Source organism: Anolis carolinensis, chromosome 2 (genome assembly GCF_035594765.1).
Source record: "Anolis carolinensis isolate JA03-04 chromosome 2, rAnoCar3.1.pri, whole genome shotgun sequence".
Taxonomy (NCBI): Eukaryota; Metazoa; Chordata; class Lepidosauria; order Squamata; family Dactyloidae; genus Anolis; species Anolis carolinensis.
This window is the reverse complement of record NC_085842.1, coordinates 66,010,391-66,035,892: the sequence shown is the minus strand read 5'-3', so window position 1 is coordinate 66,035,892 and position 25,502 is coordinate 66,010,391. Positions and strand designations below refer to the sequence as shown.

The window sequence follows — 25,502 nt, the reverse complement described above, 5'->3', positions numbered from 1 at the left end:
AAGTCCTGGATGAAATGTCAAGTGCTCTGTGAGAAGAATGTTGTTATTAGGAAGAAACATACAAAAAGCAAGAACCCAGGTACAAACAAGTTACTTATTTATTCTCCTACTCTTGTACAGTAGAGTCTCACTTATCCAACATAAAAGGGCCGGCAGGATGTTGGATAAGCGAATATGTTGGATAATAAGGAGGGATTAAGGAAAAGCCTATTAAACATCAAATTAGGTTATGATTTTACAAATTAAGCACCAAAACATCATGTTATACAACAAATTTGACAGAAAAAGTACTTCAATACATGGTAATGCTATGTAGTAATTACTGTATTTACGAATTTAGCACCAAAATATCATGATGTATTGAAAACATTGACTACAAAAATGTGTTGGATAATCCAGAACGTTGGATAAGCGAGTGTTGGATAAGTGAGACTCTACTGTACTTCTCCTCCTCTAGCCTTCCAGTCAGATCTCTGGCTCCTTTTTCATTTCATGCTCTTTCCATTGGTGCCCTCTAGGGACAAACAGCTAAAAACAAATCTGAAAGAAAAATAGCTATAAACTATTTGGTTTATAGGTATTGGAGCATGATGCAGGCCTTGGGATATACACAAGTCGACCCCTTGCCATTTTTTTAGTCCTGCTCCCCCATATGCTTCTTCTGCTTAATAGAAAATTGGAGGTGGTGGAAGATTATATCCACATTTCTTGAATCTCTGGGGAAGATAATTCTTTTAAACACAATATACATTTTCTAAATTTAAAAAAATAACATTTTTTCAAAATTACATATGACCACACATAGAGGTTTTCCATCAAACCTCTACTTTGGGGGACAGGCTTTCAAATCACACACTTATAGCATTATGATCCCTCTTTACTATATATAAATTTTATTTCTACCTCGCCACCATTTTGGACTCGGGGTGGCCAACAAAATACAGCAAAGTGCCAGATGTAGATAATACATAAATCAGAAACGGTAAAAACCACAGAATTACAACTACACACATACATAATTACAATGTAAAACATTAAAATTCATAAAATGCAGTCATAGGTGCAGATAAAAAACAAGTTGTTTCAATTGACATACCCACAGTAAGTTTAAGATAATTCTTAAAAACCTATGTAAGATCAAAGTATTGCTTAAAAGGCCATGTTTTTAAGCTGGAACAGAAAACTTGAAGCGAAGGGGCTTGCCTGATCTCTCTAGGGAGAGTATTCCAGAGCCGGGGTGCCACCACAGAGAAGGCCTTCTCTCTCGTCCCCACCAACTGTATTTGAGACGGTGGTGGGACCGAAAGAAGGGCTTCCCCAGCAGATTTCAATGCCTGTGCCGGCAGGCATTGAGAGAAGGAGATATCGTCTCAAAGACTTCAAATGCATAGGGCTTGTAGTTTGGGGAGGCACTAGAGCTCTCTGTGTGAGGATACTAGATGTCCCTTCCTAAGCCACAAATCCTAGGATTCTGTAGAACTTCACAAGTACATTTAAGGTTGAACCATAGCTGTGGTCAGGTTGTGTGGAAGGGTATTAGGTCCTTTTTTTTTTTTGAGTCAGTGGAGCTCCCAGTGTATCCTGGGGTCCTCTTCACACTATACAGTTTTAGCACTGTTTTCCACCACAATGACAACATCCTATGGGTTCCTGGGATTATCTGCAGTTAATGGAAGGAGATTTAGCCAGAGGAGTTCCTCAGCAAATTCCAAGTACCAGGATTCCGTAGGATGTGTCCATGACAGTTAAGGTAGAATATAGCGCTATGTTTGTGTAATGTAAATAGGTCCCATGTGCTTGCCAGCCCACACATAAATGGTGTGTGGAGAGCCTTGAAGGTCTTGGAATTCACTTCAGTGAGTCATTGTTGAGTACCTGTCCTCTGCTATGAAATGAGATCATCATAGTGAATGATCATCCTACTGCATGACATCACTGCTGTTGTTTAGTTCTAGATAATGCTTTATTTCCGTCAAGAAAAATGAAACAGAAGATGATGCAAGGTTTTCTTTTTCTTATCTTGAGACTAAGGTGATTGTGCAGGTTCTGAAGTAATTTCATACCCCACAAAAATGATCACACCTTCTCCATAAGCCTCCAATGTGTTAGATTACAGTTACCACCCTCAGTCAACACCAAGCTAACGGGTTTATGGGGACTGTACTGTAACACATCTGGAGGGCCCCAGGCTGGGGATGGCTAATTGTTCAAACACATATAAGCTTAGATTCATACTTTTGAAGGTGACAAAAATAGAATTCTCAATGGAGGTTCTACATTTCATACCGCATAGCAGGTTAGGGATCTTGTGTTGCTTTTAACAGTTTATTTTAATGTACTGATATGCTATGATTTTATTATTTTTATTGATTCAAATGTATTGTGTATATTGTATTGGTATGTTTACGTTTGTTGTGGCATTGAATCTGGAAGCCGCTCTGAGTCCCTTTTGGGGTTGAGATAGAGTGGGGTAAAATACAGCAAGTAAATAAATAAAATTAGTAAGCTTTCTCTACAGTCCTTGGCTCTCTTGGATGCTTAATGGATTATTTGTGGAGGTTGGAAACTCAGGTGAGCTGTAGTATGCTATTCAGGTATCTACAGTGCTGACATTGGAGACCTTTTCTGGCTCTTGTTCCTGGCCCAATCTCTCCTTAAAGAAACAGCTTTGGTTGATATATCATTGTGAATATCACAAATAAAGCACAGACAAACTTTGACCTTAAATTTAAAGAAAATTTCTGAATTAATTCAATACAATGCTTTGTTCATAGCCCAGCCAGTAAGGGATTTTTTTTGGGGGGGGGGGGGGGGGCATGATGGATTTTGGGATGATGGAATCAACACTTGAAATACAGTTGGGTGGATGGAGAATATCATAGACCTTGAAAATGGGCAGAGTTTGGGTTTTTGTTTTGTTATTTGGATTACAACTTTCAGAATCTTCCAGTTCTTGAAACACTACAGTCCTGGTTTTGTAATTTTGCCTACTTATATTTGCAAAAGAAAGAAGCAGAGTGATGGTACACGAAGTGATGTTCTTTGGACCAGTTTTGTTTTGTTTTTGGTTTTTTTGGTTTTTTGCTGGTTAGTGGTAAGCTTCCAGGAAAGAAACAGTTGTAATCATTGATGCAAATACGGTATGATACTGGTTCCTAGCATTTGTGGAAGGGGTGGATGAGTCTCTTGTTTACTCTATCCGATAACTTGAGAATCATTGCACTAGATGCCTTTAATTTGACTCTTGGAGTTTGCTGTACAGAAGCTTTTTCCAGCCTTCCTCCCTTTTCCTACTTTGTTCTGTATCTCCCATCATCCATAACCATTGGCCATTTTGACTGAGGCTAATAAGATTCTCTGTCCAAAGAATCTGTAGGAATTGAATTAGATAGGGTATTGTGGGATATGATTGAGAAGGAGAGGGATGTCAAATTGAAGAATGTTTCAGCTTCCAAGAACATCACAAACAAAGCTGAAAAAGAAATGAATGTGCCATGTTCCCTGTCATGCTAGTATTTTCTGGGAGTTTCAGTTGGATATTTTTGCTCTGACTTTGCCTTGTTTTCATTCCTGCTTTATAGCCTCAACTGATTCCTCTGTTTGTTGTTGTTGTTTTGTTTATTTCTTTCCCCAATAGGCGACAACTGCGAGGTGGATAGTCGGGCAGGACACTGTGTCCCCGGTGTGTGTAGGAATGGAGGAACCTGTACCAACTTGGCAGATGGTGGTTTCCAGTGCCAGTGTCCTCCTGGGGGCTTTGAGAAGCCTTACTGTGAAGTTTCTACACGCTCCTTTCCCCCAAAGTCTTTTGTCATGTTTCGAGGACTGCGCCAGAGATTCCACTTGACGTTCTCCCTCTCGTATGTTTCTAAGTTCAACAGCCATGTAACAACTGCTCCCAGATCTACAATGAAGGAAACTGTCTTCCATCTTGATGGGCTGGATAGTTCTTTACAGCCCAAAATTATTTTCCTTTCTTTGCTAGTTTTCTCTTTCCTACTATTTAAAATGGGTTCAGGACTGGGTATTTTTTTCTAAGTTCAGTATTTTAATTTAACTCAGGAAACAGAATATTTTTAGGATTGCAAATCACCATTTACTTTTAACTCAAACAATGGTTCCTAAATGTATGATAAATAGAAATTCAACAATTGTATCTTTGCCGAATACAGAGTGCAATGAAATCTTATTGACCACTGGTTTGTCATTTAAGGTAGTAGAAACTTGCTAGGGAGCAGAAAGAGGGCAACCCTACCTTCTGCCAATGGTTAGATCAAAAGGTAAATCCTTTTGTAGTAGCAACACTCACTTGGCTGCATCAGATAAGTCAGTTGTAGATAAATATTGTGCTAAAAGATTTACCATTAATCCCTGCTTAATCTAACTAAGTGTATGTGAATATATTTACTCTTTCTCTGCTTTATCACTTTTGTTGCTTTTGTTAGATTTGCCACCATGGAAAGTGGTGGCCTCCTAATCTACAATGGACGCCTAAATGAGAAGCATGACTTCCTTGCTGTAGAGATTGTGGATGAGCAGGTTCAGCTGAAGTACTCCACAGGTGAATATGGTAGATCCACAATATCCCTGTTGAAAGTGGCACCCTACACACAATAAGTGCTGGTGGTTATGGATGTAACTTGTCATATAGGATTATAGTAAGCCCTCTGTATCCATGGGGATTATGTTCCCAACTGGATCATGGTTAGAGAGGTATCTTCTCTAGGAATGTGCTAAGTCCTTGAACGTTACTCTACAGTAACTTTCATGGGAAGCTTACAATGCTACTGAACCTCAACTTCCAGAGTTCATCGGGAAATTGGTACAATTTTGGTTTACCAGGAAAATCAAGCAAAAAATTGTAGCTTTCTGGTACTACAAAATGTTTTCTGGCACAATGAGGTGAAAGGAGGCCATGTATATGTCTCTGTCTGCTATGATGTGTTTTATTGTAATGGAGATTGAGCAGAACGTAAGAAAGCAGAACTGCAGAAATGTGATCCAAGTAAACCTGTTGAGTAGGGGCAGGCATAAACCGTTGGGTCCCAGTGACTCTTCTGTTTGAAGGTATCCTCTCTTTGGAGGGCTATGCACCAAGGTGAAGAACCACAAGAAAGGAGACTAGAGATATTGAAATTGCACATTAGGAATGAACATGGACATAACTTGCAATTTGAGTGAGATTTCTTTTTCAATTGCAGTAATTATTTACAGGTTAACATATATTTTTATACATGAAAAAATCATAAAGGACAAACTCTCCTTTGTTCTCTCTCTTGACTATGGAAAAATGGCCACACTCCTCTGAGGACACAAACAGGAGAAAATATGAAGTTCTATTTATACGTATGAGTGTGTGCTGTTTGTATGCTATTTGTATTTGTGTTCATGTTTGTGTGTATATGTGCATTTTCATAACTTCTTGAGCGTAAAGGTCATAAACAGTCACATTAGATTATATCTCAAAGGGGTATTTATGCATGCTGTTAGTGTCTGGTTGAATGATAGTGTTGCATCAGTAAAGAAATATGTGCTGTTTTTAACTATGGTATTCAGAGCCATCCTGTTCTGTGACATATCAAGACACACATTCTCTCCCTTCAACATCCCTTATTCATCTGGTTCTATCTTAATCCATAAAGCATTTTATGACCTATTCAGCCTCATAAGTGATGTTCAGATGTAACATGTCTTAAACATAGTTCCTGTATTAAAGGAAATGGCTTTTGCTTCCTGGGTTCTAAATGTGTCTCAGCCAATAACCTGTCAAGTTAACTGCACTCCTAAAATAGAAATCCAAAACGCAGCTAAAAGCAATTCACATAGGCCATATCATGCTTTTAAAAATAAAAGCCATTATTTATGACCTATTTCTTAAATGACCTCAAACATAAACTACTGAATTCTAAATGTTTTTTTTCAATACCATGAGTTACTTTTGTCCCAAGCTGCCCAGCAAGGAAGTCGCTGTTTGGATAGACTGAATGAAGATGAATAGCAAGGCTGTAGTCTTTGCTACGTTTCCTAGCCAATTTTTTTGGAATTATTCATATAAATACTGATATAGGACTAGGAAGGACATATGCCTTCATATTATTTTAGCGGCCCAGTTATTCCTTTAAAAAACATCACATTATATATCAAAGCAAGCTATAATTCACTTGCCATCCACCCCCATGTTTGTATGCTCAATGTGTTTGCTATGTGTTCCAACAGGTGAGCGTTTTTGCATGTGATGAAGCCTGGAGGATGATTTCTCAAACAGGATCTCTTGACTTGATAGGACAGGAAAATGATATTCCTACAGAGGTCAAACAAGAGTCTTTGACTTTGAATCATCTTGTTTTGTTAGACTGCTGCATAGATAGATAGAAATGGCAATACCTGGAAAAAATTATGTGTCTGCAGAAGTTAATGTGTGCCTCATGTACTAGTATTCTCCATGCAGAAATTGTTTGCTTAATTCTGTCCTCACTGCACCATCCAGATTCTGAATTGAAACATAATCAGGAAACACATACCGGTACTCTCTTGAGGGAATTATTTGGTTTGTAATTAATGAAAGATGGGGAAACATAGGTCTAGTGTTATAGTGATGGCTCCTTGCTTCGTCATTTCAGTCCCAATTCATTGTTCACTATGTTCAGTGGAAGGAGCTTTCAAAAATGCATTTTGTATATCTGCATCTAGATTTCTTTTCCTTTAAAAGTTACAGCTGTGTAGCACATGGGGGATTGCCATTTTCACTGCAGTTATAGCACAGTCAAAAAGGATTCACAGCCCTCTTCTCCTAACCAACCATCTCCGCTTTTATTAGCAGTAGTGTAGCTATGCTACTCTGCTCCAATAAAAATTCAGAGTGTTGGAGTTTGAAAAAAAAGGGGTGGGAAACTCACAGCCCTGCAGCCCTTCCTAGTAGCTATGCTGGGTATGGCTGCTAGGCAGGCATGTAGCCGGGGGGGGGGGGGGGGGGGCTTGAGGGGCTTCAGCCCCTCCCAAAAAAATTCTCAGGGTGGTCCTCAAAAAGGCCTTATATTTATTATTTAAACTGTTATGTTTATTCATATCATGCTAGGGTAGATCCTCTCTCACTCAGACTCCCCCCCCCCCCCCCGAACCAAAATCCCAGCCCCTCCCGAACCAAAATCCTGGCTACGGGCCTGCTGATAGGTGTTCCTGTTCAACATCTGGAGAGCTGCATGACCCCATCTTCAAGGTTAACAGTTTTGTCATGGATTAATGCTCACTTTCATTGAAAGGATAGCAAATATGATTATCAGCATTCACTTTCTTGCAGAGTAGGAAAACATCATTAACTTGTGTGGTGAATGAGAAATATTTAAAAAATGGTTATACAGACACACAATATCATATGAATAATGAAAATGTAATTTTTAAAGGATGGAAGGAAATAAACAAACAATAAAACAGACTGACCAGTCTTAAATGCCAGATAAATGCAAACGTTTTGGTCAAGTGTTGAAATGATTGCAAGGTTACTTTGAATTGCATACCTACATGACTCTTATTTTTTGAGAGAAAAATGGTATAATCAATGCATTTCAAGTGTCAGGTTTTTGTTGTTGTTGTTATTATATTTATTATGTTTATTATTTTTATTTATACCCCGTGTTTTCTCCACAAGGAGACTCAAAAGCAGCTCTAAATGTAGTTTGGCTCTAGATCTGTCTACCTGACAGAATATGATGTCACTCCCCCTTGCAGGTGAGTCAAGCACCATTGTCACTCCGTATGTTCCAGGAGGTGTGAGTGATGGGCAATGGCATACAGTGCAGCTTCACTATTACAACAAGGTAGGTGCTGACATCGTTGACTTCTTGTCATTGTGATTATATCCTTACCTTGGTTGTGGTTGACTGTAGCTTGTTCACCCACTCAACATAAACACATAATACACACATACACACACCATTCAGTGTACATACTATCATTTGTAATTAAGAGGTAATTTAGTACAAATTATTTCATCTTCCTAGGAAATAGTTTGAAGATACATCATACAACAATTGTGCTGAAGCTAAGCAGGCTTGCATCTGAACAGTGATTGGATGGGAAATGCCTTTGGAGCATTATGTATAACACCTGAAATTCCATATTTGTTGTTGCTGCTACTGCTCTTATGTGTCTTCATATCAGCTCCAGCTTATAATGGTTCTTTCGTAAGCTTTTCATGGCAAGATTTCTTCAAACGGGGCCTGTCATTGCTTCCACTGAGGCTGACAGAATGTGACTTGCCCAAAGTCAGCCAACAGGTTTCCAGAGCAGAATGGTGATTTCAGCTCTGGTCTTCCAGAGTCCTTGTCCAACACTCAAAGCACCACACCACACTGGCACTCTCTTCCTGTATTTCTGCATATACCCCTTTCTCATATGCACACATATGTAGTATTCCAACAAAGATCTGCCACTAAAAACTGAAGCTCTTTGTCAATAATAATAATAATAATTTTTAATAATAATAATAATAATTTTATTCTTATATCCCGCCCCATCTCCCCGGAGGGACTCGGGGCGGCTTACATGGGGCCATGCCCAGACACGACAGCACAAATCAGATAAAACATTAAACCGAGCAGTAAAACTTCAACATGATTAAAAACAGTCATAAAAGTCAATATACACAATAATATTAAAATCCCGATTTGGGTCAAAAGATCCAGGCCAAGGTGCAAAGCAATATCAAGTTATCAGGGAGGGATAATTATACAGCAGATGTAATACTTAAAGTGCTGAATGAATCCTAAAAACAATCCAGAGGGTCTACTGCTTAATAGGTAAATAACATGATCCCACAAGGATCAGTCAACGAAGGCCTTCTGGAATAGCCAAGTTTTCAGGCTCTTCAGTCAAGTTTTCCCTTTTCCACTTTAACTTCTAATTATGATACCACTCTATGGTATCATAATTAGAAGTTAAAGTAGGGAGATATCTATGCCCCTATCCCATACAATTGCTCCCATGGTTGTGGGGGAAAGCATATTGTTGTGACAGCAAAACCCTTCAGAAAATAGAGAAGATATTAATCAAAGGGCTACCACTTTTGGTTGCAGTCCCATAATGTGCCATTCATCCCCTGTTTACCTGAACAGTTGTCCATCATAACATTGATTATTTCTGTTACTTTGATCTGCTTCTTCTCCACCTTTGTCAGCTGAGAGGCCGCCAGGCTGTTCTGCTCCAGGATAATAATTCAACTAGGTGGAGTGGGTGATCCACAGCATGTAAACATTAAAACAAACATCTAAAACAATGGTTTTCAACCTGTGGGTCCCCAGGTGTTTTGACCTACAACTCCCAGAAATCCTAGCCAATTTACCAGCTGTTAGAATTTCTGGGAGTTGAAGGCCAAAACATCTGGGGATCCACAGGCTGAGAATCACTGATCTAAAACGTAGTGGAGATTGGGTTTCACACCTGAATGTTTACTCTTCTCTTTGATTTCTAAAAATATATTTTGAAATGTGATAACGCAAGTGACACAAATTTTTCAGCATTCAGAAAAGATTTGAGTGAGCGATTTCTTACATCTGCAGTCAAAAGAGGTAGTGAGTCGGGAATGTTATATTCTGTTCCATTTCTTAATGTGAATTTTGGTTCCTAGTCTGTGGAGGCAACATGGTTTTCATCTTTAAGTGATGTCTGCTTAATACTTTCTGTATCATTTCAGCCCAAGATCAGCTCCTTGGGCTCGGTGCAAGGACCTTCCAAAGAAAAAGTGGCCATCCTAATAGTGGACAAATGTGATGCATCCATGGCACTGCAGTTTGGAAGTGAGATTGGGAACTACTCCTGTGCAGCAGAGGGTGTGCAGTCCAGTTCCAAAAAGTGAGTCTTTTGCTGTTGCTACTTGGCAGAAAAATCCTACCCTCTTTCAAAGATTGGAAAATAACTTCATCATTTTCTTTTCCATCTACAATTCGTTAATTCAGTTTGTATCAGAAAACAAGAAGGGGAGGCTAGGAACACAACCACATAAGGGACTATGCCCTTCCGTGACCCATTTGTTACCCAAACAGAAACATGTACCCACATGAAGCCTATATACGCATATGCCTCGATAGTCTTTTCTCTAGCTACAGAGGTTTGCGGATAAGTGCAGTTGCGGTTTTTGTTGGCTAGGTCTGTACTCTTTTTCTTTAAGGTGCAAATCCAGTCACAACCTTCCCATAGGTTACTGATGTTGTAAACAGTCTGTATGCCGGGTGAAATGAAATTTCCTATGTATGAGGGCTTATAATAGTTGGGAAAGATTCCCATAAACACAAAACAGATTGTTGCATTATTCCAGGAAGAATAACAGATCAAGTTCAAGACACTGGGATGCTTAGGCATTAGTCTCATTTATACAACGTTCTAGAGGAATCTGTATTGCTCACATTGACAACATGTGACCCTCTAGATGCCATTGGGCTGCAACTCCCATCAGCTAGTCATGAAATACTGTGATACTTGCAGTCCTTCAACATCCAGAGAACTATGTGTTTCCTACTGTGCTATAGTCTAAATGTGTGTGTCAAGCTGAGACTGAACTTGTGGAAGGTCTGGTGTCCCAAAACATTCTGGCTGTCCCTGGCTTGTCCTCAACCCTGCATGTTGTTTAAGGGGAGACTGTGAAATGTGTGCTGCTTTCATGTCTAATCGCTTAAGCATGGAGCTTCTGCAATTCACTGCGTTTAAGGCAAAGACCCATTCCTAGTTTCACTGTGGCAGAATTTTGACCCTGTGCCTCATTTGCTGGGCTAAAATGCCAAAGCAGGACAACTTCCATAGATGCCGCTTATGGGCTTTTTCTTCCTTCAGGTCATTGGACCTCACTGGGCCTTTGCTTCTTGGAGGGGTCCCCAATCTGCCTGAGAATTTTCCCGTGGAGCACAGGGAATTTGTGGGGTGCATGAGAGATCTGTACATTGACAGTAAGCGCATTGACCTGGCTTCCTACATTGCAAACAATGGAACCTCCACAGGTAATGTCAGCTTCTTCACCATGGCTCTTGCAAAGGCGTTCTTTTCCCAGATCATCCCTCCCTTCAATTTGCAAAATTGAAAGAGCTTCATCACTGCTGGCTTGGTAACTTAGGGTTCACAAATACCGTATAGACTCTAGCCTGACTCCTGCAGTAAGAGAGGCTCCCTCCCATATCTCCTTCTGTCCTGTGTGCTGTTTAGTGAAATCGCATGCCCATTTGGCTGAAGATATGTTTGTACTCATAGCAGCACCCATGCTTTTCCACTCCTCATGCAAGACATGAACTAAATTAGAGTACTGATCTAATCGGGAAAGGCTCTGTGCTGGACGTGCAACCTTTGGGTTACTAGTCTCAAAAATGTCTTGTCTGTTGTGAATGTTTTGGAGGCGGCCATGTCAGAACTGCATTGATAGCCTGATGCTTAGATCTCAGGATGAACTGGCCTTTCAGGGAATGTATTGTGTCTGGTGAAGCTTCTAGCCATTGTATTGTGTTGTACGTGCAAGTTGTTTCCAACTTACAGAAACATTTTTCTAGGCAAAATTTGTTCAGAAGGTTTTTGCCTTCTGCTTGAGACTGAGAAAGTTTGACTTGCCTAAGACCACTTCCTAGGTTTCTATGGCTGAGATTCAAACTCTCGTCTCCAGAGTCCTGTTCCAATACCAAAATACATCATGCTTATTCTCTAGACCAGTGATTCTCAACCTGGGGTCCCCAAATGTTTTTGGCCTACAACTCCCAGAAATCCCAGCCAGTCTACTAGCTGTTAGGATTTATGAGAGTTGAAGGCCAAAAACATCTGGGGACCACAGGTTGAGAACCACTGCTCTAGACTTAATTGGATTTAAAGCAGGCCTACTCACACCAGTGGGGCCTAAAGTAAGAATGACTGATCTAGGTCCATGAATTTTATTAAGTTTATTTTTAATATCTTTAAATTGAGATCTAATTCAACAGGATTTAATGCTGCATCCAATAAAACTTAACACTGCCAGAGAACTGACATCAGAAGATGTTTCTGCCTATTATTCGTCTAAAATGTTAAGAGAAAGGTAAAATGTCTGGGGCCATTCTGTTTTGGAATACAACTCCCATATTCTCTGGTGCCTAGATATCATGGTTGGGGCTAGTAGGAATTGTACATCAAACCATCTGAAAAGCATCAGAGTGGCTATCCTCAGTTTTGAGCCCATTCTCATAGTTTGCAGAAGTTGGGAATTTAGGCCAAATCAGAAACCGCTTAGTTCACAATTTGGTTCTTTATCTCCATCCCTATGCCATTCATGTATCACACCCCCAGGTTGCCATGCCAAGCACTCCTACTGTGATTCAAACCCTTGCAAGAACAGTGGCACCTGCATTGTGGGCTGGTCATCCTTCACTTGCGAGTGCCCAATAGGCTTTGGAGGCAAGGACTGCAGACATGGTGAGTATAATACAAAGGAGGGTGAAAAGTAAATGAACATGCAAGGGAAAGACTAAGGATGTTATGGAAATGCAAACCAGCAACAGAATGCACCGTATTGACTTTCCAAAGGGTCTGTTGAATGATTGGAGGGTATCTTACCCCAAAAAGTAAGCAAAGGATTATTGTTTAAGTGGCTGAGTTTTGGGGAAACTCTGTTTATTTCTCAGAAATAAATCAGGAAAGATGAATTTTGAAAAGAAATAACCTTTTGAGCAATATGTTATTGGACACATTACTCAATATGTATACTTGGGGATACCCTTGAAAAGTGCTTAGAAGTTGCAGCTAGTGCAAAATCCAGCAGTCTGACTAGTATCAAGTGTACATTTTAGAAACTATATAACAGCAGTTCTGTAAGAACTACACTGGCTTCCAAGATCAAATCAAAGTGCTGGTGTTGACCTACAAAGCCCTAATGACTTGGGATCAGGATATTTGAAAGACCTCCTCCTCCCATAAGAGCCCACCAGAAATATGAGATCTTTAGAGGAGACTTGTTGCATATCCCAACCTTTCATGAAGCTAAAGTAGTGGATAGCAGCACCTCAACTGTGGGACTCCCTACTTGGGGACACATTCAACTCTTTCAAGCTTCTGACAGACAGTGTTTAATGTGTTTAATGTTTGAAATTGCTCTATTTTATCTGTTTTAAAATTGATGTCTAAGAATATTATTAGACTGCTTTTAGCAGTTTTTAAGGAAAATATTTTAACATATTTCAAAATGTTTTTTTGTCTTTGTATTGTTTTAATGAAGTTATCCATCATCTTAGGAGCCTTTGTGGTCTGGGAGGTGACACAAAAATATCAGAGATAGAGAGACTTTTGTTTCAGGATGTCCGAGGCATGTTTTATGATCAATTCTGACCTTTTCTAACAAGAAAGTTGATAGACATTTCAGAAATTAGAACAGTGTACACAAAGGATATGAAACCCTTAGCTGTTCACATCCCAGGAGCAAATTGAGGTTATGGCCAGGTCAGATACTTATTGAGCCTGGGACTGTACTTTAGAACCAGCCTTTAGTTAATGTTTTTGGCAGGATAGGAATTCTGATCTCTAATTACAAATCTTGGCTCTTGGTTACCTCATAAAAAACAGCTTTTCTAGACTCACATCTGAAACCTAATAAGTCTTACCTGACCTTTCATTTCCACAGGGATCTCTTAAGATGTGTTCTGTCTTTTGTTACTGATGTCCAAGTACAAAGCACACTAAACTATATTACAGAGGGGGTGTGTGCCTTCAAGTTGCCTGTTGACTTATGGCAATCCCATGAATTTCATATAGTTCTCTTGCTACCTCATCACACCAGATTGATCCACTTTTAATCCTGCAAAATTCTGGAGTTTGTAGTTTGGTGAGGCTGAGGAACTGTCTGGCTGAGCTGTTTAAAGGCCCCTCCCTAGAGTGGATTTAAAGTAGATTTAAAGTGGATCCAAACTCTAGTGTGATGAGGTCCTTAGGCATGAATATTCAGGGGATTCAACATATCAAAATCCTGACTCTCTCTTTATAATCTGTGTGGCATGCAAGAGAGAATTAAGACATCATTTTTCAGCATTGAAGAAGAAAGCACATTTAGGATGTAATCAGTCCTAAAATACACAATTGTATATGCCTTTTGATATGTTTTTTGAATTTAGAGACACCATTTCTCACAAAATTTAGAAATGTGTGATGGCTGACAGATAGATGCATTGCAGCCCAGACAGTTGTCTGGAAAGTTAAGACCACGTTGCTTCATTTTGAAACCTTTGAGCATTCCTACTTCTGAAATTTCTTCTGCAAAGAATTAAAGCAGGATCAAACCTCTAACACACTTTTGAAAGCTCAGTTCAGATATTTTTCTTGTTTGGAAAACAAAAGCAGAGAAGTTATAGCAATGAGCAAAAAGAGGCTGCTTAGTGACAAGCTTCTTCATATGGTTCTTACCTCCATCATCTTTTATACTGTTTTTTTCCTCCCAGCTATGCATCATCCCCATCATTTCCATGGCAACAGCATTCTTTTCTGGGATTTCAAGAATGAGATGAAGATCTCCACACCTTGGTATATGGGCCTGGCATTTCGGACACGCCAGCTGAACGGAGTGTTACTTCAGGCCCACGCCGGCCAGTTTGTCACCATACGCTGCCAGGTATGGTTCTGGTACTGACAGGGGAATTGCTTGCAGGTCCCTGCTTTTACCAAAGATTGTATCAAACACCCAGAGATGTTTCTCTTGAGCACTTAATTGGGAAGTGGCAACAGGTGAAATTAAAACAAACTCTTGCAGCAAGGATCTCTCTGTAGTAAAGAAAAACTGATATCCTTTTGTCATGCAGGATCTATAACATGGAAAATTAGGTTATTGCTATAGGAATGTTCTGTTTTTGTGGCTTCACACTGACCTTGAAGATATATAGTCCTGTCTGAGCAGCTTTCTTAATGTGCAGTGTATCTGTGAGTAATTAAGAGCAAGAAGTTAACTAGGCTGAACTGTCGTAGTCTTGCTTACAGGGTAGAAATTTTTGTGTTCTGTCTTTAATGGTTTAAGATTATCGCCTGCCACTCAACTGGCAAATGTCATTGGTGTGGGGTAAAGATATAAACAACAAAATAATAACTAAAAAGACAATGAAAAGTAAATAGCCAAAGGGTTTTTTATTATTAGGGTGTGATGTGACAGCACTAGAGCCGAAAGAGTAAAGGCAATAAGAAGTGTAACAATAATCATATGCAGAATGCTTGTCAAACGCCAGAGTGCTAGTGCTTGAATGTTACCACATTCGGGACATTTCACATGGAAAAGGTCATTACTAAGACGGCTCTTCCCTTGCTGCTTTACCATTTCTTTAGCTGGACTCTGGGCTGCTCTCCTTCATGGTGAACAGAGGTTCTGGACGCACCACAAAACTCCTTCTGGATCAAATGCAGCTGAACGATGGAGCATGGCATGATCTTCAGCTGCAGCTCCAGGATATACGCAGTGGCCAAGATGCTCGCTATATCGTCACCCTCAACCTGGATTTTGGATCCTACCAGGTGATCCCTGATAATAGTGGCATCTTATTCATCTCCACATTGGGACACATTGCACACACTAGAGTTGGAGTCCCTTCAGTGAATCTTGTCCTTCTCATCTGCCCCTACTGTGTTCAGCAGTCTGGTTTCCCTAACCTTGAGACCTCATTCCCTTTGTGTCCATCTTCCTATACATTAGGAAGGGGCAATTTGTGACTTATTGTATGAGCAGATATCCTCCTTCTCCTAGGTCAGGAATGTGGAATGTGTGACCATCCAACTGTTCTTCTTTCTTTCTCATTGACTACCCTGATTAGGAATGATCACTGTTAAAAATAATCTGGGAAAAATAATCTTTTTCCCACGAAGGAACCCTTGAAATAATTTTAAGGTCTCAGATAAAAATTACAAGTATTAGAAACCCCCTGCATAAGAATTTTTATAGCTATAGTTTACATAAAAAACAACAACACCATAATGTTTTTTTCAGAATTTCTCATGACTTCTCAGTTAACTCTGATTGAGAAACCTCATCTAGAAACTACAAGTTGCCATTCCTGCTCTATATGATTAATATTAACAGGCCCATCCTGATCTACAGCTTTTTCTTAGTTCCTTTAAGGAACATGTTACCAGTCCAGAGATTCCCATAAAGTAGTCTGCGAAGATGAAATAGCAGTCGGCAGGCTGTGGTAAGGGATGTGAGCCATGGTGCACCTACTGCGTTCTTATGGTCTGGGCTTCTCTTCTCAGGACACTGTTGTGGTTGGCAATGAGCTGCATGGCTTGAAGGTGAAGCATCTCCATGTTGGGGGAATCTTAGAGTCTGGTAAAGTGCACCATGGTTTTGCAGGCTGCATCCAGGTGAGTTCCAACAGTTTTTTCAAAGCTCAGACTTTCTCTTCTTATCCATGTTTTGATTCCCAGATAGGGTCTTTCACAAATGGGAAGTCCCCTTTCCACAAGCCAGGTGGAGAAACCAAACCAGAGGATCTTCCTTTGGGTGCTGGCATTCTTTCTTGGTTATCTGACTCAGGGACTTCAAGATAGATAGGGCCCCCAAATATTTGGATCTAAGGAAGAGAATATTTGATAACATCTGGATGTCCAATTGCCAGCACTGGAGAGATTCGCCAATTTGTACAGTATATGGATAACACGCAGTTCAAAAATGGGGTTAGGGGCACTCTTGCAGCTGAGCAAGGCTGTAAACCATAAAGCATTCTTTGCATGCAGAATGTTTGAGCTTCAATCTCTGGCATTTCCAGGTGAGACTGGAAAAACTTTTGCCTGAAAGCCAGGAGAGCCTCTATAATTGAGCATTAACAGTCCTGGGCAGTATGGACCATGGGTCTGACTCAGTGTAAGACAACTCCCTATGTCTCCATGACAGGATTGTTTAAGATGCCCAAGATCTTTTCATTCAAGTCCAGCCTTTTTAGTGGAAGACTGCAATGCCTTTTTCCCTTGGCTTTCAGGGCGTGCGCCTGGGGGGCACAGCCACTGGGACTGCATTACCCAAGCCCAGCAGCACTTTGAACGTGGAGGCAGGATGCACAGTGCCCAACCCTTGTGACTCCAACCCTTGCCCTGCTAACAGTATATGTCAGGACAAGTGGCAAAGCTATTCCTGTGTATGCCAGCCAGGTAGGAGATATACAAGCAACACAGGCTCTTGTTCTTGTCCTTTTAACTTTTGGTTTGTGTTTCCTTTTTTCTTTATGTTTCCACTTTGTTTCTTTTAAGTGTTTAACTTTTTATGTTTCTCCTTTGCTTTTTTGAGAGGTATTTTTCCCCTTCTAGTGTTGGCGCATACAGGTAATGTATGTGCAGTGTTCATGGACAAGTATACTACTTGCACACAATCCCTATTGAGTCATTTTGTGCCTTTAGCAAAAAAAACAAAAACCTACACCCAAACTAAGATTATTTTTTTAAAAAGAGAAGTGTGTAATGTTCCTCTTGAAAATAGCAATATGCACACACACACACACACACACACACACACACACACACACATATATATATATATATATATATATATATATATAGAGAGAGAGAGAGAGAGAGAGAGAGAGAGAAATTTAGTATCTAGTTCCTTGCATATAACAGGAATCACAAAAGATGGAGCACTATGGGGCTGGTGTGGCATTCATTGTTCCCTCCTATTGTCCTTTTCAAGTTTCAGTCACTGAAAAATAAAAATAAAAACTCATGTAAGCCAAACATGTTGTCTAAAGATGTGGAAATCAAGCAGATTTGCATCATACTTACAATATTGTTCTGACCATAGCTTTAGTCTTTATTGCACAATGTCAATAGTGGGGAAAGAAAGGGGGCTTGGTTATGCAACTTGATTCCCTTTAATGAACTACTGGCTCAGTTAGCATTTCCTCACTTTCAGAGAATTTCTTCTATGGAGTCCCAGATGTTTTCATTGATATATGTTTTCCCAAGGCAACTATGTATTCATTCTTCCAGGGCACTATGGCAGGAGCTGTGTTGATGCCTGTCATCTGAACCCGTGCAAAAATAAGTCATTGTGTCGGAAGAGGCCTGGTGCTCCCCATGGCTATGTCTGTGAGTGTGGAGAAAATCACTTTGGGCAGTACTGTGAGCACAGGTGAGATCAAGAACCAGCCCTGTATTTTCTAACATCCCACTGGCATGACAGGAATACTACTCCCCTCGTTGTAGGGTCACCTCAACTCTAGGAGCCACTAATCATTAATGGTTTGATCGCTGTGAGGAACCTTGTGCTCCAGTTTTTTACTATTGAGGTTTGCTTTTTGTATGCCAACTTATTCCGAGTTTAAAGGCTGGTTCACATTCAATGTTTTGGAATGAAGTGATTTCAGCTAATCAGTTTCAAACAGACAGATCTAAACAGTGTGTCAATTTCACTCCCAAGATACGTTTTATCCACATGCATACACAATCTACTTTTTTTTTTTACAATTTCAGCAAGGCAGTAGAAAAGTGGTTTATCAGGATTCTGAAAGAGTAGAGCCAGGACAAGTTACTTTTTCTGACTTAAAGTGCTTGCAGAGGCAGATGGGGAATTCTAAGAGTTGTATTCTTTTAAAATTACTGTTTCAAAGCTCTCTGAAAAAATGTAAATTTCTTACAAACTCTGTTTAGGACATTAGACGCCACATTCTGAACATAGCTTGGACTGGCCTATTTCGTTATGAAGACATCAGATGGTGCTTTTTTTAGGGCTGAAATAGTTTCTTCATTAATCCCTTCTCCCTGCTAATATTTTCTCTGTCTTCTGTGGCTGCTTTAACATTTAAACACATTGAGTGCGTCTCCTCAGGAACAGTAATTCACGTCTATTGGAGATTGCATAGTGAATGTACAAATGTTTTGACAGCAAATCGGATTGGACTTTGTAATGATGTCACAAAATTCATTGGGAGGGAAAGCAATGCTTGCATTCTTGAAAAAAAATTGCCCCCATCATGGAACTTTCATTGCTGTTACAAAGTTTCCCAAAATGTATTGCAATAATTTCTTATCTATCTGTAGAACATTGTACTGAAAATCAACCTAATAAATATAGAAATCCAGGCTTTAAATCAGTAAAATGTCACAACTGCTCACATTTCAGGCTTCTGTATTTTCACTTGCTATATGACCATCAATAAGGTAGCATTCAGAACATCAGGTATCTATCTACCTGACTTTTTCCCTTGCAGGATGGATCAACAGTGTCCAAAGGGCTGGTGGGGGAATCCAACATGTGGGCCCTGCAACTGCAACGCAGCCAAGGGATTTGACCCAGACTGTAATAAAGCCAACGGGCAATGTCACTGTAAGGTGAGGAGACAGTCACACTTCCGGCTTTGCAGAATTACGCTATTCTTTGGATCTGAAATGGTACATGACTCACTTTGCCCTTGCTTTGCAATATTGTCTTTCACTTCTGTTCTTGGCTCTGCAACCTCATTGCATTCATACTTGGAAACATAGTCTCACCCTAATGCCCACTTTCACACATTTTTGTTTTTCCCCCTTGGGATTCTTTACTCTCCAGGAGTCCCACTTTCTCCAGTTTTCCTCTCCCCCACCCCCAGTTCTCCCTACCTCCATTCCTACCATGTCCACACACCAAAGCTTGACCCCAGTTTAATACTACAAGTTTAGGGTAAGTGTCTGAAAATTCCTGGATTCTTTAAGAACAGTACCTCAGAAATGTTATAGATGAAAGGAAGATCCACAATAGTCAAAGAAGGCTGAAACCACTGTGGGAGCTCAGCAGGAGGAGAGCTTTCCATAATGGAGGAAGGGATTGTTTATGTTTCCTGACTGAGAGTGGGGTGGGGCGGGGGGCTGCTATGATTTTCTGCTTCCTAATGCTGCTCCTTTCTTTGTCCCACCAGGCCACCCCACTTCTCCTGCTGTTTTGCTATGCTCCTTGTTTTGGCCCTGTCCCCTTGCCTGTAGTCTTGTCCACCCTTCACGTCCGCCACTCCTCTTCCTATGACCCAGTTCTCTAACCACCTACCCTGCCCCTCTCCCTTCTTTCCATAGGATTTCCATTATCATCCCAAAGGGAGGGATGCTTGCCTTCCCTGTGACTGCTACCCCATTGGCTCCTCCTCGCGTTCCTGCGATCAGGAGACAGGCCAGTGTCACTGCAGACCAGGAGTCATTGGCCGACAGTGTAACAGTTGTGACAGTCCCTTTGCAGAGGTGACATCCAGTGGCTGCCAAGGTGAGTACAGGCCGAGGGAGCATTGTCAGAACAGCATTGGCAGCTCATGGCTCAAGCAGTGAAGCACCCCTCCCCCCTCTATTTAGGGGTGTGGTGCCCTTCCTCTGCCCCAAAAAAAGATTTTCCCTAGAAAAGGGGATGGATGCCATGGAGTGCTAAAAAGACAGATAAATGGGTCCTAGAACAAATCAAACCAGAACTCCCCTGTAAGTCAAGATGACTAAATTGAGGCTGTTGTGCCTTGGACATGTCACAAGAAGATATGACTCGTTGGAAAAGATAACAATGTTTGGGAAGGTAGAAGGCAATAGGAAAGAAGAGGACCACATTCCAGATGGAGAGACTCAATCAAGGCCCTGAGTCTATAGAACCTAAGCAAGGCTGTTGATGAAAGGGTGACTATCATACGTCAAAGTTGACTTGAAGACATGTAATAACAACAACAAATCCCTTCCTCTGCCCATACCAAGGCATTTCCCTGTAGAAGTGAGTGTGTTTTAAACCGTTCTAGGTGAGGAGGCTCCAATGGCCAAGGGTATAAAAGCCTCATGACTTGAAGGTTGGGTTGCTGACCTGAAAGCTGCCAGGTTCGAATCCCATCCGGGGAGAGTGTGGATGAGCTCCCTCTATCAGCACCAGCTCCATGCGAGGACATGAGAGAAGCCGCTCACAAGGATGGTAAAAACATCAAAACATCCAGGCGTCCCCTGGGCAACGTCCTTGCAGACGGCCAATTCTCTCACTCCAGAAGCAACTCCGGTTGCTCCTGACACGGAAAAAAACCCCGTTCTAGGCAAAACTCCTCTCTATCCTTACTTCATTAGCCTATGCTTCCTCTGGAAGAAGAAACTGTACTTCTAAAATTCTGAAGCAGTGGATATAACTACATGTCAAAAGAAAGAATTATGGGAGATGGCAGCACTTTCACACTGTTTTTTTAGAAGGAGCAGTCAGTGTCTGAGTTAGCATGGAATAGCAACTTGAGCGTTGGACTATGACTGGAGATCAGGGTTTGCATCCCTTGGGCATGTCACATTCTTTTCAATCTCCTCTGAACAAATCTTGCCAAGAAAATGCTGTGGTTGGTTCTCTTCAGGGTTGATATAAGTCAGAAAAACTTGAAGGCACATAGCAAAAACAGTTCAGGTCTCCTCTTCTTAAAATAACTATGCCACAGATATATGACTGAATGTAACTACTAGGTTGCCTGGACTGATCTTCATGCAAGAAGATAACTCTGGTGGAAAATGGGAGCTTAAAGTTAAACCCTAATACTTCTTAATACTCATGTCGCTGTTATTCTCTCTTATTAAATAGTAAATATAAATAAGCAACATTAAAATGCTCACAGTAAAGACAACATAATCTGTATTGAATCATTATTTATTATCCAGTCTTCCCGTAGTTGCATGTTTAGAGACATAATTAATTACCTTGACAAGGGCTATGTACCTCAACACACTCCTTTTGCTTTTGGCTATATTTGTAAGACATTAATTAGCCATAGAGTTCCCTATTTCTTCCATCCAACTAATGTGCTCATTCTGGCCCCAGGAAAGAAATGTGTATAAATTCCACATCAAATATTTCATTTATGCCCTGCATATGATTTGGAAGTGAAAGTAATGGGTCCCTTCAAAAGTTCACATCCAAATATTTAGTTCTTTAGTTGAATAATCTCCCCCAATATGTCAGGTGGTAGGTGCACAAAACCACCTGCCTCCATATATCTAGAGTCTAGTATCGGTTTACTGTAATGTATCTGCTTTTAAATACCAGTGAAATACAATTTTATGCCAACTGTCTAAATCATGCTGATCAATTCTGAAAGATCCTTTGCAGTGTTTTGAAGATCTCTCTGTCTCAGCTTTCTTGAGAAGAACAGGACCACAGGACTCCAGGTGACTTTGTTTTTGTTCTTGGTGTTGCAGTGCTTTATGATGCATGTCCTAAGTCTCTGAAAGCTGGAGTATGGTGGCCTCAGACCAAGTTTGGCTTGCCAGCTGCAGTGCCTTGCCCCAAAGGTTCACTGGGTAAGTGTCTTCCCATGACCAGAAGGTGTATTTATGAACAGCGTGTTAATATCTATCCTCTTTGATTTCAGCAGATTCAAAAAGCTGAGAATGACTCTTCCGCTAAGGTGTTCCATGTCTTTATGGCTTCTTCTTCTAGCCTAGTGGTTCTCAACCTGGGGGTCTCCCAAGTATTTTGGCCTACAACTCCCAGAAATCCCAGCCAGTTTACCAGCTGTTAGGATTTCTGAGGGTTGAAGTCCAAAGCATCTGGGGACCCACAGTTTGAGAACCACTGTTCTAGTCCTATGTTAGTTGATCTTTGACACCATTATCATCAATATGATTCTAAAGAAACTAGAACTGCCTTGAATCCCATCCCAGGGGAAAGAAAGGTGGAGTATTAAACAAACAAATGAATAAATAGAGCCAGTGAAGTCCAGGCAACTAATGAATCGAACAGTTATGAGATTAAACAGGAGCTGTGTTCATGAGGCAGCCAAGACTCTGAAGTGGCTGGTTTAGAGTATGAGCATCCAGGTGGCCTGAACCTTGGGGTGTTGTAACCGATCAGGGATTTGATTAAAGCCAAAGGTCCAAAAGTCAAGAGAGAATGCTTCTGGAACATGGCCATACAACCCAGAAATGTCACAGCAACCCAAAGCCAAAGGTATCCGGCATTTTCCCTCCTGCCAGCTAAAGGTGATAGCTTTTTAGAACATGCATGAGAAAAGGGCAACCTGTGGCCCCAAGTCCCTTTTTTATACCCCCCCCCCAAACACTCATAAGTCCTCACACCAAATAAATAAACAAACAAGCAAATAAATTTTACTCGATTTGCCATAAAATATTTAAAATGGCACAAAGCTGTCTCCAGATGGCGGTTTTGCAAGATTCGTTTTTTTACAACTCCTCATCTTCGAGGAGAAAAAACAGCTCCAAATAGGCCAAAACTGGAAGCAACGTTGCATCACTTCTGGATTGCCAAAAATGTCCCAATGTGGCCGCTTGGAAGGTGCAGAAGCCACCACATATTAGAGGAAGAAGTCTAAGCCTCTTGGTATTCCAGACTGCAACACTGGGACCATGATCTCAGAATGGGGCTGGATTTTAAAAGGAGCTAATTGTAGGTCATTCCAAATGCATTCATTTTAAGGATGTAAGGATGGACCCATTCCAAATCTAGAGAACAATTGTCATATTTTTCTTGACAGTTACATGGGTGGTGCACGTATGTTTAGTGCAGTTCCTCTGATGGTTCTGTGGATTCATGCATCCTACGGATTAACTCTTAGCATGGCATTTGGAAAACTTGCCTTAATAACCCCACCAAAATTGAAGCCATTGTGCACCTGCATGTTTACCAGTAGGATAAAGTACACAGGTTATGCATTTATGCTTTTGAATTAATGCAGTTAGCACCGCATTAACTTCCATGGCTCAAAGCTGTGGAACCCTGGAACTTGTCATTTGTTGAGGGACCAGCACTCTTCGACAGGGAAGACTAAAGTCCTGGCAAAATTGCAGTGCCTAGGATCCCATAGCATTGGGCCAAGGCAGACGTCAAGTTGCATTAATTCTGCAGTGCAGATACACTCAGGGCCTTTCTTGAATTTAGAGATACTTGGGATATAGTGCTGTCTTAAAAGTCTGGATTATTGCATCAATAAAGACTTCTGCGAAGATCCCAGCCCTCCCCCAGGATACATGCGAAAGCCTCCACTGCGTTAAAGCTTTTAATGATGTCTTTTCTCTACATTCTTCTCTTCCTCCAACTCAGGTTTGCGAGGTGCAGGTAAGGCCTATTGCTTTCCATTCCTCCCTCCTGCTTTGCCAGGGCTGTTCTGTGTGGCTTATCCATTCCCTGCTTCCTGCTTGAGGCACCACCAGACCCCATGCTTTCTCCTGATGTTGCAAGGGATGCTGGTTCTATTAAAAACGCCTTACCTGACTCCTGATTCCTTCCTTGTTGTCCTGTCTGACCTTCAGCCTCTTTACCTTTTCACCAAACACTAACCTGCAGAAATTACTCACTGTCACATATACCCTGCTTATGCTTATGCTTGTTGCCTTCATGCTTCTTTGTGGATTTGATGTAACTTAATCGACAGAAGAGTTTTGGAGCTCCAGCCCAATGGATGTTGTATTCTGCACAGAGCTTGGAAGTAATGTGTTCCAAGTAAGAATGTTACCTGCAACACATTGCTTTTTGGATAGTGACAATACCAAAGTTGTTAATTTTAAAAAGTGACATCACAATTGATATCAGTGTTACCTTTTTTTTTTCTTTTTGTTGTAATGGACATTTACTTGTTATTCTTAAAATTTGCTCTTGGGGGTCAAATGAAGGGATTTGAGACCTTTTTGGTATTTTAGATATGTTTATATTAAAAATAAATGCAATATGCTAATAACACATTGTTTTTCTAATAATGAGCGACAAGTAATGTCAGTAAGGTACTTTGAAAAACAATGAGGAAGGTGCATCAAATTACTTTTTAAAAATAACATTCCAAGCTCTTGTTTTGGTTTTGTGTGGGATGTGCATTGTTTTCTTTCTCAATCCCTGGGCATTTGTCAAAAATATGATAGTGGAGTGTGTGTGTGTGTGTGTGTGTGTGTGTGTGTGTGTATGTGTGTGTGTGTGTGTGTGTGTGTGTGTGTGTGTGTGTGTGTGTATATATATATATATATATATATATATATATATATATATATATATAATTTGGTGAAGAAAAATAGTAAGAATGAAAGGGGAACTATCTGCTACCGGGTGTATTTTTCTTTTCCTTTCAGCTGGATAGGGTAGCAGGGTTTGTCTTTTGGCTGTTTCATGTGTTTCAGCATGTGTGCAATCAACAAGAAACTGTAATCAATACGAATTTATTGAATAAGTGCATTTAAATGTTTGCATCTCACATGATATTTAATTTGCATGCTTTAGCACTGTTGTTGTAGGCCTTAAAAAGTACAGTATAATCCCAGCATCTGTGATGGATATGTTGCAAGGTACCTAAAACAAGGGATAATAGCAAACTGTACTTTGGCTGGAAGCATACCACAGAATTACACTTATGTGGGTTGGTGGAGGGGGAAGCTAGATATTACCAGAAACTCTAGCAGGGAATATTTTTAAGTGGATAAGTGAAACCATGAGTATCAAGTCTGTGGATAGGAGGAGTTGAACTGTAATTGTAAAGAAGCTCAAGAGGAGCGCTATCTGGCAAAGAAGGCAAAGAAGGAAAAGGAAGGCAATTGAATCATAACAGAAGAGTTTTGGGCAGTACCAGTGATAAGACTTAATTAAC

At 40.6% G+C, this 25,502-nt stretch overlaps 1 protein-coding gene across 5 annotated transcripts in view; it reads left to right on the top strand.

Annotated features, from left to right (window-relative positions):
* Positions 1-25,502, top strand: part of celsr3 (cadherin EGF LAG seven-pass G-type receptor 3) — a 106,020-nt gene that overhangs the window by 49,309 nt on the left and 31,209 nt on the right. For 4 of the 5 annotated variants that reach the window (XR_010002600.1, XM_016991632.2, XM_062969832.1 and 1 more), the window contains exons 3-17: positions 3,638-3,860; positions 4,446-4,561; positions 7,726-7,814; positions 9,689-9,846; positions 10,822-10,985; positions 12,289-12,414; positions 14,427-14,596; positions 15,298-15,483; positions 16,216-16,326; positions 16,941-17,109; positions 17,944-18,085; positions 19,164-19,284; positions 19,999-20,182; positions 22,114-22,215; positions 23,975-23,989. Coding sequence is in view for 4 of the 5 variants with exons in the window: in XM_016991632.2 (XP_016847121.2) it covers positions 3,638-3,860; positions 4,446-4,561; positions 7,726-7,814; positions 9,689-9,846; positions 10,822-10,985; positions 12,289-12,414; positions 14,427-14,596; positions 15,298-15,483; positions 16,216-16,326; positions 16,941-17,109; positions 17,944-18,085; positions 19,164-19,284; positions 19,999-20,182; positions 22,114-22,215; positions 23,975-23,989 (2,076 nt within the window). In the remaining variant the exon portion in view is untranslated. The remainder of the gene's footprint in view (positions 1-3,637; positions 3,861-4,445; positions 4,562-7,725; positions 7,815-9,688; positions 9,847-10,821; positions 10,986-12,288; positions 12,415-14,426; positions 14,597-15,297; positions 15,484-16,215; positions 16,327-16,940; positions 17,110-17,943; positions 18,086-19,163; positions 19,285-19,998; positions 20,183-22,113; positions 22,216-23,974; positions 23,990-25,502) is intronic. The other variant, XM_062969831.1, reaches the window with a different exon arrangement.